Below are 18,897 nucleotides of genomic sequence, written 5' to 3'. Positions count from 1 at the left end.
CATACATGCATACATATATGCGTGCGTACATACATACATACATGCATACATATATGCGTACATACATACATACATACATGCATACATATATGCGTACATACATACATACATGCATACATATATGCGTACATACATACATACATACATGCATACATACGTACATACATACATACATATCATCATCATCATCATTTAACGTCAGCTTTCCATGCTGGCATGGGTGGGACGATTTGACTGAGGACTGGTGAGCCAGAAAGCTGCACCAGGCTCCAATTTTATCTGGCAGAGTTTCTACAGCTGGATGCCCTTCCTAACACCAACCACTCTGAGAGTGTAGTGGATGCTTTTTACATGCCACCGGCACGAGGGCCAGTCCGGTGGTACTGGCAACGGCGACACTCAAATGGTGTTTTTACGTGCCACCTGCACAGGAGTCAGTCCAATGTTTTGTTCACATGCCACCGGCACAAGTGCCAGTAAGACATAGTATATATATATATATATATATATATGTATACATATATGTCTGTGTTTGTATCTCCCACCATCACTTGACAACCAATGCTGGAATGTTTATGTCCCAGCAACTTAGTGGTTCGGCAAAAGAGACTGATGGAATAAGTACTAGGCTTACAAAGAATAAGTTCTGGGGTCAATTTGTTCAACTAAAGGCAGTGCTCCAGTATGGCCACAGTCAAATGACTAAAACAAATAAAAGAGTAAAACAACTGTTGTACAAAATAAAGATTAATACCAAATCCATCTTCTGGTTACTTAAGAAATTATTATTATTATTATTATTATTATTATTATTATCATTATTATAGCAATCTAGCTTGTTAGGAAAATCTCTGATAGAAGCCAAAGCAGTAATTATACTGCTGAGAAGTAATGTTTATTGCTGCCTAATATAAGTGTTCTATAAGAACAGATGATACTGCAATTTCAACCATAGGAGAACGCTTCCTCCAGCTGGTTATTTAGTGCACTTCAAGTGAGAAAACAACTCTCTAATATTCTAGGTCAGAGATTACCAAATCACATGATTTTTTATCTTATTTTGATTCTGAACATTCTCAGTGATGGATATTTGTCTGCTATCACTTTGTCCTAGGCTTTAATAGCAGAGACTTGCCCAAAGTGCTGTGTAGTGAGACTAAACCCAAAATTATATGGTTATTAAGCAAGCTTCTTTGCTATACAGGCCAAAACAAATTTATAATATTGTGATAGAATTCTTTAGTATATGTTTCAATTAATTTTTGCTTCACTATATTTTAAAGTATCAAACATCACATGGTATGTATTTTGAAATCCTTTTGTGACTATATTTTTAATTAGAGACTGTCTATGTTTCAATTCATTTTCAGTTTACTCAAGGTTTTGGTAAGACTCTAGCAAAATATCCAACTTTATATACTGTTATATATCATATATTTTATTTCAATATCCATATGTGTCTCATTGATGTTGTGATGTTACATTTCACTTGGATTTTAAAAGTGAGCTCGCAGTTATTGATATCTACTCTTGAAAGGGCCTTCCATTACACTCACATATATTAATATTTATCTTGCCTTGCTTGGGTCATATGATAGTAGCTTTATCTCATACATAACAAATTTTGTGTTACACTGACTAATTAGTGGGCATACACACAAGTGTGTCATTTGTTCCTGTGTGTAATATGTGTGTGTGTGTGTGTGTGTGTGTGTGTGTGTGTGTGTGTGTGTGTGTGTGTGTGTGTGTGTGTGTGTGTGTGTGTGTGTGTGTGTAATATGCATGCATAAATATTTATATTCAGTAAATGATGCTATTAAATATTTCGCTGATTTTGTTAAATCTTGTATTTATTACTATTTATTAATTGCATGTAAAAGCCAGCAAAATACATAAATAGTTTATTTTTATTTACCATTAACAACAAAATTTAGACAATAGAAATTCGTACCACAAATTATTCATTTTTGTAATTATGACTTAAATGTCTATTTGTAGTGTGCAGATTTGAGAGGAAGAGAAAGAGCAGAAGTGAGTATAGTTTTGTAATATGAGATAAACACTCACATTGATACATATTGCTCACATGCACACTAATACATAACTGTTTAACCATGCATAATTACAGTAACACATTCAAATAGAGAAATATACTTATAAAAGAAAAATATACATTGATCTACACTTAAACATATGCCCATAACAAACATATAAACAGCTTACACATGCAAATAATCACTAGAAACATACCAGCACACAAGTAACATGCATGCTCACACAAACACAAATAGACATGCACAAACACAGCAAATTAAAAAAAAAACGGCAGGAACTTAGATGCCAATCCAATATATTAAATAATTTCTGGATTTTGGAGACCAGAATTCATTGCTTATTTCTTTTCTTATCATTCCAGTGTATGAAAAGGGGTCCTGCTCCAAATACCAACACATTGGTAAGAATAAATATTAAACCCTTTACATAAATGTTTTACATACTTTTAAGACTGGTATACACTCAATAATTCTGTCAAGAGTTTATGAAATATAAACTTCTATTCAACCTTTTTAAATGGAAGTAAATCACTTTACTGATACAATACTGAAATAAGCAAATACATAAAGTGGCAGACACAGAATGTATTTAGTAGTATCAGGTCATACTGTTTGGTATGTATTCATGTGCATGTGTATATAGATATATATTGTTTGATAAGTGCCAATGCATGAAACTCTCAGACCTTGAGTTACTCTGCTACTTCTTGGGAGCTGTGCAGAGCCATCCTTTTACGTAGACTGTTTTTGTTTGGCCTATGTATTGTTCTTGACACCCAGAGCAAGTTAGTGCATACATCAGGTTCTCTGAAGCACATGTGAAGCTGCTTTTCACTGTGAAACATTGTCCTTGTTTGAAGGAGAACTCTGATCCCTCAGTTAAATTGTTACATATCCCACAGTTGGGTCTTCCGCATTTTTTTACTGATGGCTTCTGTGTTGTTGTTGAACGTATTCAGGCTTGTGTTAGGAGACTTTTCATAGATTTGGGTTGTCTCTTGCTTTTTATGATGGTGTGTGTTTGGAGGATTAAGTTCATTCTGTGGTCCTTCCAGTGGTCTCTTCCAGTGGTCTCTTCCAGTGGTCTCTTCCAGTTATTTTCGATGTAGAGGGAGAATGGGCCGCCATATTTTTCTAGAAAAATGTTATTGCCTGTATCCTATCAGCATAATATGCTTGTATATGAATGCCCAGAGTTAACATAGGTAATTTATACTGGTAGTAAAACAGATCTTCTTATCCCTCAGACAGTTATTCCAACTGCTAACACTATCAACCTTATTATATGTGTGTGTGTGTGTGTGTGTGTGTGTGTGTGTAATAAAAAAATAATAAACTTTTCATTTTGTTTTAGTCTACACCTGAACCTGACATTGAAGAAAAAAATGTAACCTTAGCAAGGGCTGCCTTTTATGAACCTCTTGGCCACAGCCACATCAAGTAAGATTGACAAAACATTCTCAGCCTTTTTGCAGCTTTGAAAATTTCACAAAATCATCAGGTGCATGGTTTAGTAGTTAGGGTGTCAGACTCACAATCATAAGATTGTGGTTTCTATTCCTGGACCGGGTGATGCGTTGTGTTCTTGAGCAAATCACTTCATTTCATGTTGCTCCAGTCCACTCAGCTAGTAACAATGATTTTAGCCTGTAGAGGGATGAACTCCACCAGACTTTCTTGCCCTAGATATGCTGCATGGCTGCAGTACCCCAACAACACCCAAGGGTTTAAGGGACTTGTCAATTGGCAAATCATCAGATATTTCTTCTGAGAAATTTGAACTCTTAATTCTTTTGCGTTTACCTTTTATTTTTGTTTTAGATTGTCTTTTGACAAGTATTTGTTGAAGTACATTTGTTGAAGTACATCAATGAAGTACATCAATTTGTTGAAGTACATCAATGTCACAGCAATGTAGCTGAATGAAAGAAGATAAATTTTTCAAATTACAAAGATTTTTTTAACACCTTGTAATTCTGGCTAATGTTGTTCAATATACACAAATGCACACGTACATTTGTATACATCTATATCTGCCTATCTATCTATCTATCTATCTATCTATCTATCTATCTATCTATCTATCTATCTATCTGTGTGTGTGTATATATATATATGTGTGTGTGTGTGTGTGTGTGTGTGTGTGTGTGTGTGCTAGTGGAGCGCTAAGAGCAAATTCCGAGCATGATCGTTGCCAGAGCAGCTGACTGGCTTCCATGTCATTCGAGCATGATTGTTACCAGTGTCGCCTTACTGGCACTTGTGCTGGTGGCACAGGAAAAAATATTCAAGCGAGGTCATTGCCAGTGCTGCTGGACTGGCTCCTCCACATAAAAAACACCATTTGAGCATGGCCATTGCCAGTACTGCCTGACTGGCCCTTGTGCCGGTGGCACGTAAACGCACTCACTACACTCTTGGAGTGGTTGGCGTTAGGAAGAGCATCCAGCTGTAGAAACTCTGCCAGATCAGATTGGGGTCTGGTGCAGCCATCTGGTTCGCCAGTCCTCAGTCAAATCGTCCAGATCATGCCAGTATGGAAAGCGGACATTAAACGATGATGATTATACACACACACACACACACACACACACACACACACACACACACACACACACACATTTGAATACACATAAGCATACATACACATATACCCACTCATGTCTTTGCAGTTAAGCTCACTTTGCAACCATGTAGTTTTAGGCTCAGTCCTTCTGTGAGGTAACTTTAGCAAGCATCTTACATTGTAGCCCCAAGCTGACCAATGCCTTGTAAGTGAATCTGATTGATGGAAACTGTGTGGAAAACCATTGTATGTATGAATCTGTATATGAATGTATGTATGTATGTATGTATGTATGAACATACATACATATGCATGTGTATATGTGTGTGCATATGTGTGTGTGCTTGATCAGAGTTGGTCAGGGGTTATACAACAAGAAAACAAGCCAAAGAGGGCTAATGTAGTTGTTGTAGATAAAAAACAAAATTCCTGTATTGTTGTTTGGGTTAACAAGACATTGGTTGACTTCAGGCAATAACAGAACACGCTTGCCCAAAGTGCTGTATAATGGTATTGAACCCAAAGCTACATGGTTACAATGCATACATCTTAACCACACAGTTATGCCTGTGGCCTATATATTGTTATTATTTCAAGGCAACTGATGTTGCAATGCCAATTTACAATGCAGGGAACTGCAAAACAGACTGGGACATTAAGAGCTATGTATATTGACCATGGGACCAGGTCCATGTTATTGACAGGAACTACAGACAAGATCCACAACCTGCCAGTTTAGTCATTACCCAACAAACTTGGATAGCACCCTATCAACTTGGTCTTAGTACCCTACCAACTTAACCAGTACTCTACTATCTTGTGCCCTTCCTCCCTGGTTCATTGTTATATTCGTACAATGAGTTACATACAACAAATAAAAACAGTTGATATTAATGTAAATCAAACTACATTTGTTTTGCAGGCTCGTTGGTAACACCTCTTTCTACAATGCTGGTCTGATAAGTATTTACCGTAACAACAGCTGGGGTTATGTCTGTGATGACAACTGGGATATGAAGGATGCCAATGTAGCCTGTAAACAACTTGGATTTGCCAGGTGAGAACTTCATACATTTTAACTGAATTTTATAATATTATTTTTATTGTTTCAGTAGTTTTATTTATATCCTATACTTTCACTGTGTAACCAGATACAGTTTTATGTGCTTTAAGATGTATATATATATATATATATATATATATATATATATATATATATATATATATATAATTGAAATTCTAAACTTGTCTCATTTTCACATTTTATTATTTACAATTTTTACTATTTTACAAAATTATAATAATAGAATATCATATATTTATTGATAAAACTATTACTTTCATGTGTTATGCAATCATCAGGTTGATGTAGTAGTACTAGTAGTGACAGTCATGTTCCACAATTGTCAATAAAGCTATGCACTTTATGGATATGAAACCATTGGCGCCCTATGATTGATCTCTCTATGAACTGAATATAAATACATTCTTGTTCTATGCTTTAGAGTATGCTTCTCTTTTGGATATATGATACACTAATGATCTATTATATCATCATCATCATCATCATCGTTTAACGTCCGCTTTCCATGCTAGCATGGGTTGGACGATTTGACTGAGGACTGGTGAAACCGGATGGCAACACCAGGCTCCAGTCTGATTTGGCAGAGTTTCTACAGCTGGATGCCCTTCCTAACGCCAACCACTCAGAGAGTGTAGTGGGTGCTTTTACGTGTCACCCGCACGAAAACGGCCACGCTCGAAATGGTGTCTTTTATGTGCCACCCGCACAAGCCAGTCCAGGGGCACTGGCAACGATCTCGCTCGAAAATCCTACGGGAGCCAGTCAGGCGGTACTAGCAACGGCCACGCTCAAAATGGTGCATCTCATGTGCCACCCGCACAAGAACCAGTCCAGGGGCACTGGCAACGATCTTACTTGGCTTGCCGGGTCTTCTCACGCACAGCACATTTCCAAAGGTCTCGGTATATATATATATATATATATATATATATATATATGTATATATATATATATATGTATATATATATATATATATATGTACACCTTCTTTAGGTTGAACGTCCTGTTAATCCCCATATATTTTGCCATTATTTTGGTATTCTGCTTCAGTATATATTTTGCTAAATAAGGATAATTATTATCATTATTATGCCAATAACATGAAAGTTAAATTTCTGGTGATATTCAGTATTGTAAGTTTAGTTCCTTTACTTAATGGATTCAAATCCTCAAAGGATCAACTTTGCTTTTCATTCTTCAAGATTAACAAAATATTTACCAGTAATTAGATTAATTGTATACCAATCTTCAAAATTCAGATAATCAAGGAAAATCTGAGAAAGCAGCTAATATTGTTGTTAGTGTTGTTGTTGTTACTACTACTACTACTTTTCTAGAACATGGTAAGTTAGTTAGCAGGTATTTTATCTTGATGTTTGATGACAACATACTGACCGAGCATGGATTGCCATCTTTTGGGGTCTATGACCACCTGCGACACTATTATTATTATTATTATTATTATTATTATTTTTATTGAGTGAGAGAGCAGCGTACACCATGAAAGTGACACTGGTGTATAAATATACAAAGCTCAATACACTCATCGTGAAGGTACATGGCTCAGTGGTTAGAGCGTCAGGCATGCTATCATGAGGTAGTGAGTTTGATTTCTGGGCTGGGCTGTGTGTTGTGTTCTTGAGCAAGATACTTTATTTCATGTTGCTCCAGTTCACACAGTTGTAGAAATTAGTTGTGAAGTCACTGGTGTCAAGCTGTATCAGTCTTTGCCCTTTCCTTGGATAACATTGGTGACATGGAGAGGAGAGGTTGGTTTGCATGGGTGACTGCTGGTCTTCCATAAACAACCTTGCCCAGATTTGTGCCTCAAAGGGTAACTTTCTAGGTGCTATCCCATGGTCATTCATGACTGAAAGGAGTGTCTTTACCTTTTACCCTTTAATATACCCATTATGACTACCCATCTGATAATGGTACATTAGGCATATGTATCACAATCATATTTTATTTATTTATGTGTTTCAGCCAAGTGGCTGCGGTCATGCTGGTGCACCACCGTGAGTGTACAACATGGTGATTTTGTATCAAGATAAACAATGCATGACCTTGCAAGTGGAGCCCAGTTGAATTTTTATTCAGGCTGAGTAGCCCATCCTGCTCAAAAGGTCTCTGAATAAGAGTTGTTTAAAGATGTTGACCAAAACTCCCATGTTTCCAGAGGTGAATTATTCAAACCCCAAAGAATTCCTCTCAATACATAGCTGTGATGTTCTCCAACTACTTCTGCTCATGATCAAAGATGCACACATCCTCAGTCACTAAGGGACATGCTTAACTGGTTAAGGTCAAATAACTGACAAGCAACTAAGTGTTACTAAACAGAATATTTGCTGTAGCCCATCTTTTATACTGAGACAAAACATGAACATGATAACATTTCCAATCAATTAAGATCAGAAGCCATGAGAGCCAGTGTCTGATACTGCATTAGGGCATTTGTTATTATTACTATAATTATTATTATTTTTTTTTTCCAATTGAATTGCATTTTATTTCATCTTCTGAGCGAGTCTCAACCAGAGACCTAAGGTACATATATATTAGAGAGAGAGAAACTTCCTGAGAATGTGGGTAGTTGATGTCAGCACAACTTCTTGAGTCTCATAGATTCTTGGTTTCCCAGGGATCTGGTCAAAACATTTGTCAGTACATTTTTTTATCATTCCCAGGGCACCTGGAATAACAGGGATAGTTTGAGTTTTTAATTGCCACTTCCTAGATATTTCAATCTCAAAATCTTTATATTTTGACAATTTTTCGAATTCCTTTGCTGAGATGTTTTTATGAGTAGGCACTGTCATACCAATTAACAGATATGTTTTTTGTCTTAAGTCTTTGATGATGATGTCTGGTCTGTTAGCATTTATTTGCCTATCTGTCTGTATGTATTCCATAATCCCATAGGATGGTAACCTGCTCTCCCTCAATGAATGGCTCTGGATGGTTTTCATGCCAGTTCTTATGGTGTGGGATACCATAATGATTACATATTATCCAGTGTAAGTACTGACCCACTCAATCATGCCTAGTTTTATATTTTGTAGGGGAAAGGACTGAGCAACTGACAACAGTGTGGTCAATAATCTCAAGCTACAGACTACACTTTGTGTCTACTTCATTGTGTGTGACATTAGCTTGATAGTTCCAGGTGAGGAGACTCTGATCTGCTAGGATATGTCCTTCTGTTTCAGCTTTCAGATCAACACTCTGCAACCACTGATGAGTCCTTTTTACGTCTACTTAAGCTTCCTCAGCTCATTTGATGTGTTGCTGATTCAATGGTTTGTCTTACCACAGTCTTGATATTTCCTTCAAACTTTTCTGTTTGGCTTTCATTTTACACTTTTTTACTGCCTTAGTGGGTGATGTGTCCTCATTATCATCATCATAATTAGGGAGGTTGAGCACTTGTGTTTATTTATATGCCTCCTTTGAGATTGAGTGCAGTTTCTTACTCTGTTCAAGTTGCCTTCCCAGTTGTATCATCCAGTCGATGTTATTTTGGAAGACCTGGGATGAGGTGGTGAGGCACGACCTTCAAACATTGGGTTTTACCAAGGCGATGACTTCTGACCGAGTCCTTTGGAAATATACTGTGCGTGAGAAGACCTGGCAAGCCAAGTGAGACCTACATCCAAGGCCTCTGCCAGGGGTGTAGCCAGCCCACTTATGTGTACCTTTCCTTCATTGGACACTAAACTCCGCTTGCGAAGACCTGTTGAAGCAAGTGAAATCGAAATCGAACTAAATTCGACGACTGGCACCCATGCCAACATCATCTCCTTCATTGGACACGAAACTCAGCTTGCGAAGACCTGTTGGGACAAGCGAAAGCGAAATCGTGATGGCACCTGTGCCCAGTGTCGCCTTCCTGGCACTTGTACCAGTGGCACGTGTAAAGACATTCAAACAAGATCGTTGCCAGTGCCACTAGACTGGCTCCTGTGCAGGTGGCACATAAAATACACCATTTTGAGCGTGACCGTTGCCAGTACCGCTTGACTGGCCTTCGTGCTGGTGGCACATAAAAGCACCCACTACACTCTCGGAGTGGTTGGCGTTAGGAAGGGCATCCAGCTGTAGAAACTCTGCCAAATCAGATTGGAGCCTGGTGTAGCCTTCAGGTTCCACCAGTCCTCAGTCAAATCGTCCAAACCATGCTAGCATGGAAAGCAGACGTTAAACTATGATGATGATGATGATGATATGTCTACTTCATTTTTTAGGGGTGCTGAAGTAGCTACAGGAAATTCAAGATATGGTTTGGCAGAATCAGGAAACTTTCTAATGGATAATACAGACTGTAATGGAGATGAAAGTACTTTGCAGCATTGTTCATATGATACTGAACATGACTGTGAAGAAAATGAAGCTGCTGGAGTTATATGTAAACCAAACCCTGGTAAGTCTGAGAAGAAAAATTAACAAAATCATTTTTAGAATAAGTATTAACATCACCAAATGGAATTATACTTTTAGTAAACTGAGAGTTTAATTTGGTTTCCATTCCAACTTTAGTCATTTCTCTTCAATTATGTTTCATGCTAATGTAATCATTCATAGGGAAATGATCAGAAAACAAGGAAGGTCTGACAGACTAATTAATGGTTACAGTCACGCTATATGAAGGAAAAGCTCTGAAGAGTTCCTCCACAGCTAAATAATGTTTATGAGATTTTTAAAAATATTTATATGAAAAAACAATTAAATGGTTTTTGTAATGCAAACATCCTGTTACCACAAAGAACACTGAAATCTGTTTGAGATTTAAAAAAAAAATCAATATTTTTATTGTAAACAAAAATGTTGCTGTTACTACCAATGACAAACACCAAGATTGTTTAAAGAATATGTATGCTCAAATAAAACATACTCATAAAAGTATATAACCAGTGATGGAAAGGGCTGATTATGCAGTGGGGTGGCAGTCCTCTACTTTACAGTTCACAGAGGTGAGTGGCTTATAGCATCTCACCCCACCTTACTAACCTCAACCTTTCAAACCTTTACATAACCCTAGGAACTAATATCCATTTTTATCACGGTATTTACCTCACAGGGTATGTGAATGTATCTTTGAAATTTATGGATTTTCATAAAATAAACTTTTCCATATATAAGCTTTTTTTTTATGTATTGTATTTTGACAGGCTGCAAACCTGGTTGGATTTCTGGTCCAAGTGGTTGCTATCGTTTGTTTATTGGCAATGCTCGAAGACTCAATGCCAAAGAAATGTGTTACACTAAAGATAGTCATTTAGTAATCATTGACAGTTTGGAAGAAAATGATTTTCTTTCAGTTTTACTTCAGACCAATAATGGTAAGAGCATAATTTTATAAATTTCATTTAATTGCTTTAAATATCATCCTTGGTCATAAACTTTTGGAGTAATTTTTTTCTTAAGCAATTTTTAACAGTTATGGAAGGTATAAACAAGACTTTTACTGTAGTAATTCTTATACATCTGGTACTGTACATTTATGATACATACGCACATTCTGAAACGGATCCAATTAATTTTCTTTTTAATGTTATGTACTTTATCAAAAAGGTTTCCTTTAACAAAATCTTGTGTCTAATCACCTACTCACATCAGAATTTCCTTCCAAAGTATCTTTATTTTAAATTTTAATTAGTAACAATTCAAGCTGAATATTAATTCTATCAGCTGAATATTATCTTCAATTTTAGGACATAATAATAAAATATAACTATTACAGAGTATAACTCTCATATCTGATGGCATTAAAGACACATGGATATATCAGACATACCTTAATTTCAACAGCACATATATGAGAAAGAAAGTTGTTAGTGCAGTGAAGTTTATGAGAGCCTAAACTTTGCACGTAGGACCAGTGGGAGGGTATTTAATTATTAATTCATTTATTCACTTACTTATTGAAAAATGTATGTCTTATATGCCATCAAATATGGTCATTAAAAATGCATAAACTCTTTGCCAGAGATTTTCTTCCCATGTAAGAAGTAGTTATTCATCACCTGTGCAGTGATGTATAAAAATTATAACTAATATAGTGTAATCTTTCAGCCAAATACTTCATGATTATTATTCTGTCATTAACACTTCACTAACTCAAGACATTTCAGTTTTGGTCTCTTAAATCCCTTAGCCACAATTAACTAACTTTCATAAAAATAGATCACTGCTGTTGGAAGAAGTGTGAACACTGAATAAACAACTTGCTTTTCATTAGTCTGTAGTGTTGAATACAATTGTTTATGAGGTCCCAGACTTGCTTCTGTTGGCAAATATCTTCCTTTCTTCACTAGTGAATCAGATTCATCCAAGCGTTCGTTATGAGTTGGGCAGATGGTAACTGTGTAGAAGTCTGTTGGGTGGATATACCTGTAATGCAAAGGGTCATGCTGATTCTGTCCTTGGATTATGTTAAAGAAGCAAAAGTCTGTGGAACATTCAGTCACCTACATTATAATACAATGAGTAGGTAGTTCAGTTGATTAACCAATTGGTAAACTCATTGTTGAAACAGACACAAGATTCATCATCACCATATATATATATGTATATATATATATATATATATATATATATATATATATATATATATATATATATATATATATATATATATATATATATATAGAGAGAGAGAGAGAGAGAGAGAGAGAGAGAGAGAGAGAGAGATAGATGGGGGGGAGGAAGAGAGATAGAGGGGGAAAGAGAGCTAATAATGCAAATTAATAAATAGACACATTTGGGTTTGATACATGTAGCTATGTGGTAGATGCAGGTTATGGCTTCCCAACCACATGGTTCTGGGTTCAATCCTACTGCATAGCACCTTTAGCAAGTGTGTTCTACTGTAGCTTTGTTTATGCTTTGTATTAACTTTATCTCTATTATTAATACCATAATTATCCAGGGAAACCTTATCATAATTCTTATTGTTCAGTTTATTATTATAAAAACCATATGAATCATTTTTATTATATTCTTTTATATTATAGATGTATTTAGAATTATTAAAGAATTTAATATTATTATTATTATTATATCCCACCTTCCTAAGTGCTTCATTATAATAAGGTGCGTGTTTTTGGAAAATCTCATAATTGGAAGAAAGTAACGATATTCTTTTTCCTATATTATGTCAAAAATTTCTTAATCGAGGGTGGGTGATTACTCTTAGCATTAAAATATCTAAGGTTTTCATTAATTTTATGGAAAGGTTGAGTTTTTCCTGTTATTAAATTAAAATTAACATCTAAATAATTAACATTATAGTTCCCATTATATATAGTAATATTATTTATTAATTATGTGGTAAGATATGTAATTTGAATTTTTATTTTATTATTGACCTGAAGAGTGACTATATTTTTGAGTAGAATTTAATCTTGATAAATTTATTTTGAATTGTATTGATTTTTTCTGCTTTAATGTAGCCACGAAACATGTGTAGTCAACCAATTACTTTTTATTTTATCAATTTAATTTCATGTCTAATAAAATTTTTAGATTAGTATTTTATAGATTTTTATAGATTTTATACGTTTCTTGTAGATTTTATAGATTTTAAAATTTGTATTATATAGAATACGTTTTTCTGGAAGGTGATTGGACTCTTTCATTGTTTGAATTGTATATTGGTGGTTCTTCTCAAAATTGTATATATATATATATATACAAAATTTTAAATTTAAAAAAGAGTTTTGATGCTAATATCTATTATAATGGATATTAGCGTCAAAACTCTCTTTTAAATTTAAAATTTTGGATATATAACCAAGGAGAACGATCCTTAAGGAGTCTACTTTAGACTTTTTGCGGTGAAATCTCTTGCTATATTGGTAACGATTACATGTTTTTCTCATCATCAACACATTGTGGAGATATCATCATATGAACAAATATATATATATATGTATTGTACTAATGAGCAATGTTTGTATATATTAACCTTAAGTATTGTTGTGTTCATATCCCACTGATTATTTCCTTTTACCTATTTTTTGTAGATAATCATGTCTGGTTGACAGATGGTTTCAGGTATGGAAGGAATTGGGCATGGAGATATCAGAGAGAAGCTATATCTACTTTCCATTGGTTTCCTGGTAAATATAGTAATTTTAAAGCATAAAAGCATCTCAGAATTTAAGCCTTTTAACTTTTCAAATGGGAATAGACTAGAATAAATATTTCTAAATTTAGCATTAATGAAGGTGAAACCACGACCAACTGCTTTGATAATTATTTTTGAAATAACCACATTTTCAATTATTTTCATAAACTATCAGCCCTGAGTCATTTATCTCAGCTTTTTCCAATTCTGCAACTGGAAAAGAAATGTTCAAGGAGGCTTAATGTAGTACTAATTTCTGAGAGCACAGCACAATGACTCAACTCAAATGAGATATGAAATCCCATCTCATCAGTCACATTATCCATTTTATTATTGTCATTCATTGGAATAAACCTGTATCAAATGGAATGTCTCACTTTGAGCTCTTATGATTATTCCAGACATCATTGAATTGTTTATCAAAATTTACACCATATGGTATTCATTATTAATCTGGCCAGGGCAGCAAGCTGGCAGTATTCTTAGCATGCTGGGCAAAATGCTTAAGCAGCATTTCATCCAACTTGATGTTCTGAGTTCAAATTCTGCCATATGGTTGACTTTGCCTTTCATCTTTTCCGGATCAATAAAGTGAATACCAGTTGAGCCCTGGGGTCGATGTAATTAACTTAACCCCCTCCCCTAAAATTTCTGACTTTGTGCCAAAATCTAAAACCGTTATAAATCTGAATATTCTTTCAAACTTAAAGGAAAGGAAGTATTCAATATAACTTTTGTAAAAGTATAAATATCTCAAAGCATCCAAAGCTTAGCTCTGGAGTCTATAATACTATAAAGAGAATGAGATATGAGTCTTTCTCTTTCCATTAAGCACTTGTTGATTCGCCTTTATTATTTATTTATGTATATATTTTGTTGTTTATGTATATATTGAGCTGTACAATTGACATCGATCTATTATGTGTGTCTTTACTCAAAATGTTTGTTATTGAGTGAGCAAGACGGGAATATTACAGAATGTGATATGGTTCAACCCTTTAGCATTCAGATTATTCTGTCAAATGTAATGTTTATTTATTCACATTGCTTTGAATTAGTCATTCATTATCTTGTAGCTTCAAGATTTCAATGATATGACTGTTTATTTGTAGAATAACATTGTAGGGTCAGTGTGAGAAACTGAAATCTGATCAGTTTGAACATAAAACAAGGAGAATATTTGGGTCAGATACAGCTGGTTGAAATGTTAAAGGGTTAAGTCTTTTATGATATTTATGAATAATGCTTTGATGGACATTTTGGTGCTTCCATGAAACTATGCTATAAATATTTACATGTGAAGTGAGAAATATTTTACAATTATGTCGAGTGTGATATGAAACGGTATGGTGCAGACTGCTCAGTGTGACAAATCAACATTAAACCTAGAATTGAACAAGCTTGTACTACCATTTCTTTACAGGATGGATGCCTAATAAGAAGTCTGCAGAGCCAAGCAAAAGAGGGAGATGTATTAGTTTATCCAATATGTTTGATTATAACGGAGAACTGTATATGACTAGTTACTTCTTCTGGAAGGTATCTAACTGTAACTCAGTGACAGGTTTTATCTGTGAACGGAAGAAAACACCTCATATCACAGAAGGTATGTATGCAAGCTGGTTCTCCACCTTGATTTTTTTTAATGATCATTCTAAGAAGGAATAGTGTTTAGAAGAACATTCAGGTTCTCTGAGATATCACTAAGGAACTGGGTTAATTTTATATGATCGTTTGAACTCTAGCATGTTATTCATTGTAAGTAAAGAGTGTGATCTATAGGAAGACAGTTCTGAGGAGAAAAGATGGAATGAAGTTGTTTAATATAAGGGTCTAATTGGAGAAGACAATAAAAGTAGGCAAGTGTATCAAATGAATTAATTAGGGATGACAAGAACTGGAAAATTCTGAAGAATAAATGGTATTATAGTAAAAGAAGCAATCTTAGTGGTAAATGGTGCAAAGACATATACACTACAACCAAAAAAACATAGCAACTAAAGATCGCTTGTATAGAAAAAAGCAAAACATATATTAATAAAAACAAAACATGTATTAATAATCATCTTTTAGTTTGAAGAGACAACAGAACCTTTAGTTAAGCTGTATATCAAAAGTGATGATATTAAAAATGTATTTAGAAGTGAATTTATTTACAACTTCATATAAATAATATTCTGATTTAAGGAATGTATAAAGATAGATAGATAAATACATTATTGCATTTAATGTGTGTGTGTGTGTGTGTGTATGTTTATATATGCATGCATGCAATGTATGTATATATATGTATGCATGTGTGTATATATATATATAATTATACATACATACATACATACATACATATATGGTAAATAAGAAAATGGAGAGGATAAACAATCGACAAACATCAGCCTGTAAACATTCAATTATATCTATTTATTAATTGATTACAATCATATGTATAAGTGATCAAAATAAACGAATGAAATCAGCAAATAACCAAGTAAATAAATAGGTAACTAAAAATAAATAAATGAATAAGAATAAACGAGTATACAAATACTAAACTCTTACAGCTGTTTCTACCATGGGGTTACCCAATCTGCCAAGTTTTCTACGTCACGCCAGTGATAAACAGAGGTTTTACAGAGGTTAAACAAACATTGGACAGGGGTTGGACAATGATTGAGCCCCAAAGCTTCATCAGGCGACCATAATATTAGGAATCTAATGTGAGGAAGTAAGGTAAAATAATAAATAAAATAAAATAATAACATAATAGAAATAGCAAGGAATGGTGAAAACATCAATTCCAAGGTGATAACTATAATCCATGGGATTACATCTTATGGTAAAGAAAGTCACATCCAGGAGTAATTTCCACAGGTTTTGAGAGTTACATCATATTTCAATTTTACTGGGGGAAATAGCAAGGGTAAGACATTGTGGAGTGACTTTAATGGGATAGTCCACATCACAGGGGTCAAAAGACAGAGGCTAACTGCTATTTAATAGAGCATCATAAAAGGGATTGGCAAAGTTAACTTAATGTGAACATTGGCGAAATCAATAAATAAGTATATCGATGAAAGAAAATTTTGGGTAAAACCTTAGTGCAATGTTATTACTTGTTACTTATTAACAGAAATTTCTCCAATAATTTTTTGGATGACTACATAGCTTTCTGTATTGGCAGAGTGAATCCTCTATGTAGTCTTGCTGCAGTAATTAATACCATATTTGGTTGAGCCTGTGGCAGCAAAGACTTCTGTCATCCTTGGCCCCTACACCATATCTTTGCTCATCACTATCGGAATAGAGATTGCTGTCCACAAGTGTGATCTCCATGGCTCAAGATGGCTGTTCCAGTGCACCTCACTCACCATCCTCTGGGGCAACCACCTTTTCCATTTTGTCTGCTGGGGCCATGAGGCAGTCTGACTTACAGGAAATTTCATGTTCCACTCTTTAAATACTTAGATCCATGCAATATATGTTTTCCCCTTCGTTCAAATCCCACCAGAATTGACTTTTATGGTTTGTCCCTTCAGGGTTAATTAAAATAAAGATCCCTGCATGCAACAACAATCCTTACTGAAAAATATATTGGTTTTGAACCAATGTAAGAAATACTTATTATTTGGACAATTATGTATGTGGCTTTGTGTAAGTTGTTCATGTGACTCATTAATGCTTTCAGATTGTTACAGTGGAAATGGTGTGTCCTACAGAGGGTCTGTATCAGAAACAGTCCGAGGAACACCCTGCCTTAAATGGACAGAGAATCCTAAATATAACATAATAAACTCTCCCAGTGCAGTAAGTTTACTTTGAATTTTAACTGCTTTTCTGGACAATGGTCTGAATACATAATTAGATAATTGATCCTGAGAATAAGAAAAATCTGATATAAATAACAACCATTCAGATAATCCACCTTGAATATCCAAAAATTAATTAGTAAGAGGAATATGATAAATGATAAACATTCTTTTCATTTTTATGTTATCAGGTAAAACTCTATTAGCAGTGACCAAAAACGCTATTAGCTAGTGACAGTAGTTATCTGAGATTTTAAATTAAACTGAATGAATAGCAAATTTTAAATTTTTTGCTCAATTCAATCAAGCAAAAATTACATGTAACCATTGAAACGTGATGAGCTTACAGGTGACTCATGCCCTCCAGCATCAGCACAGTAAAATTGTTACAAATTTTAACACAAGGCCACCACTTTTAGTAAGAACAGGTAAGTCAATTGCATCGACTCTAGTGCTCAACTTGTACTTATCTTATCAACCCCCGAGAAGTCAAAGTCGACCTTGGTAGAATTTGAACTCAGAACATAAAACTAGAAGAAATGCTGCTGAGTATCTTGTCCTGAGTGCTAATGATTCTGCCAGATCACAGCCTTTTAGCACAGTGAAATTAAAGACAATACATAAGTGTTTTAGGTTGCCATGATGAAAGAGAACATCCATTATTTTGATTGGGTTCACTTTTCAATGAAGGCTCTTCTCTAAATATTAAATATTCACTTTTCTAGCTAAGCTAAATAATACTCCCTATTTCTGAATTTAACAAAATTTGTCAATATTAAATTCTGAATTCTAACCTTGTAGGTCCATAGGTCCATGCTTGTCATGTGTGTGTGTATGTGTCCCTGTCTCCTTAACGTTGACATCAAATGATTGCTGCTTATTAATTAGTGTAATTATTAAAGTCTACACTTTCTAAAATATTCTTAAAAATTCTAATTTTGATATATTTTTATCAAAATGTGGTTTTTGATTTTCTTTTGTTTCAGCTACAAAAATTAATTTTAATTTACAGCAAGATATCATTTTTTTAACACCATGAGATAATGTTCCCTCTTTGTCTTTTCTTTCTCTTTACACAAACGGTTGTAAAATGAAATCTGTTATATATTTCAACAATTGATTCCTTTGCTGAGATTATAGTTCATGTTATCATAGTTTATATGATGAATGGGAATAAAATAAATATAATTCCCATCTTTGTACATCTGAAATTGTGTGTTTATGTAGGTTATTAATGCTGAAGTACATAAATATGTATA

General features: G+C 34.5%; 1 protein-coding gene across 3 annotated transcripts in view; it reads left to right on the top strand.

The window, feature by feature from the left end:
• The window catches only part of LOC106874327 (uncharacterized), a 217,444-nt gene that overhangs the window by 132,961 nt on the left and 65,586 nt on the right, over positions 1-18,897 (top strand). For all 3 annotated transcript variants that reach the window (XM_089352893.1, XM_089352892.1, XM_089352891.1), the window contains exons 4-12: positions 1,999-2,031; positions 2,417-2,455; positions 3,409-3,494; positions 5,543-5,677; positions 9,952-10,127; positions 10,876-11,046; positions 13,732-13,827; positions 15,259-15,441; positions 17,518-17,636. In XM_089352893.1, coding sequence (XP_089209019.1) covers positions 2,420-2,455; positions 3,409-3,494; positions 5,543-5,677; positions 9,952-10,127; positions 10,876-11,046; positions 13,732-13,827; positions 15,259-15,441; positions 17,518-17,636 — 1,002 coding nt within the window. In that variant the 5' untranslated portion in view covers positions 1,999-2,031; positions 2,417-2,419. The remainder of the gene's footprint in view (positions 1-1,998; positions 2,032-2,416; positions 2,456-3,408; positions 3,495-5,542; positions 5,678-9,951; positions 10,128-10,875; positions 11,047-13,731; positions 13,828-15,258; positions 15,442-17,517; positions 17,637-18,897) is intronic.

This window comes from Octopus bimaculoides, chromosome 5 (assembly GCF_046866305.1).
Source record: "Octopus bimaculoides isolate indiv1 chromosome 5, ASM4686630v1, whole genome shotgun sequence".
Taxonomy (NCBI): Eukaryota; Metazoa; Mollusca; class Cephalopoda; order Octopoda; family Octopodidae; genus Octopus; species Octopus bimaculoides.
The sequence above is the reverse complement of the archived record's forward strand: the minus strand, read 5'-3'. Positions and strand labels throughout refer to the sequence as shown.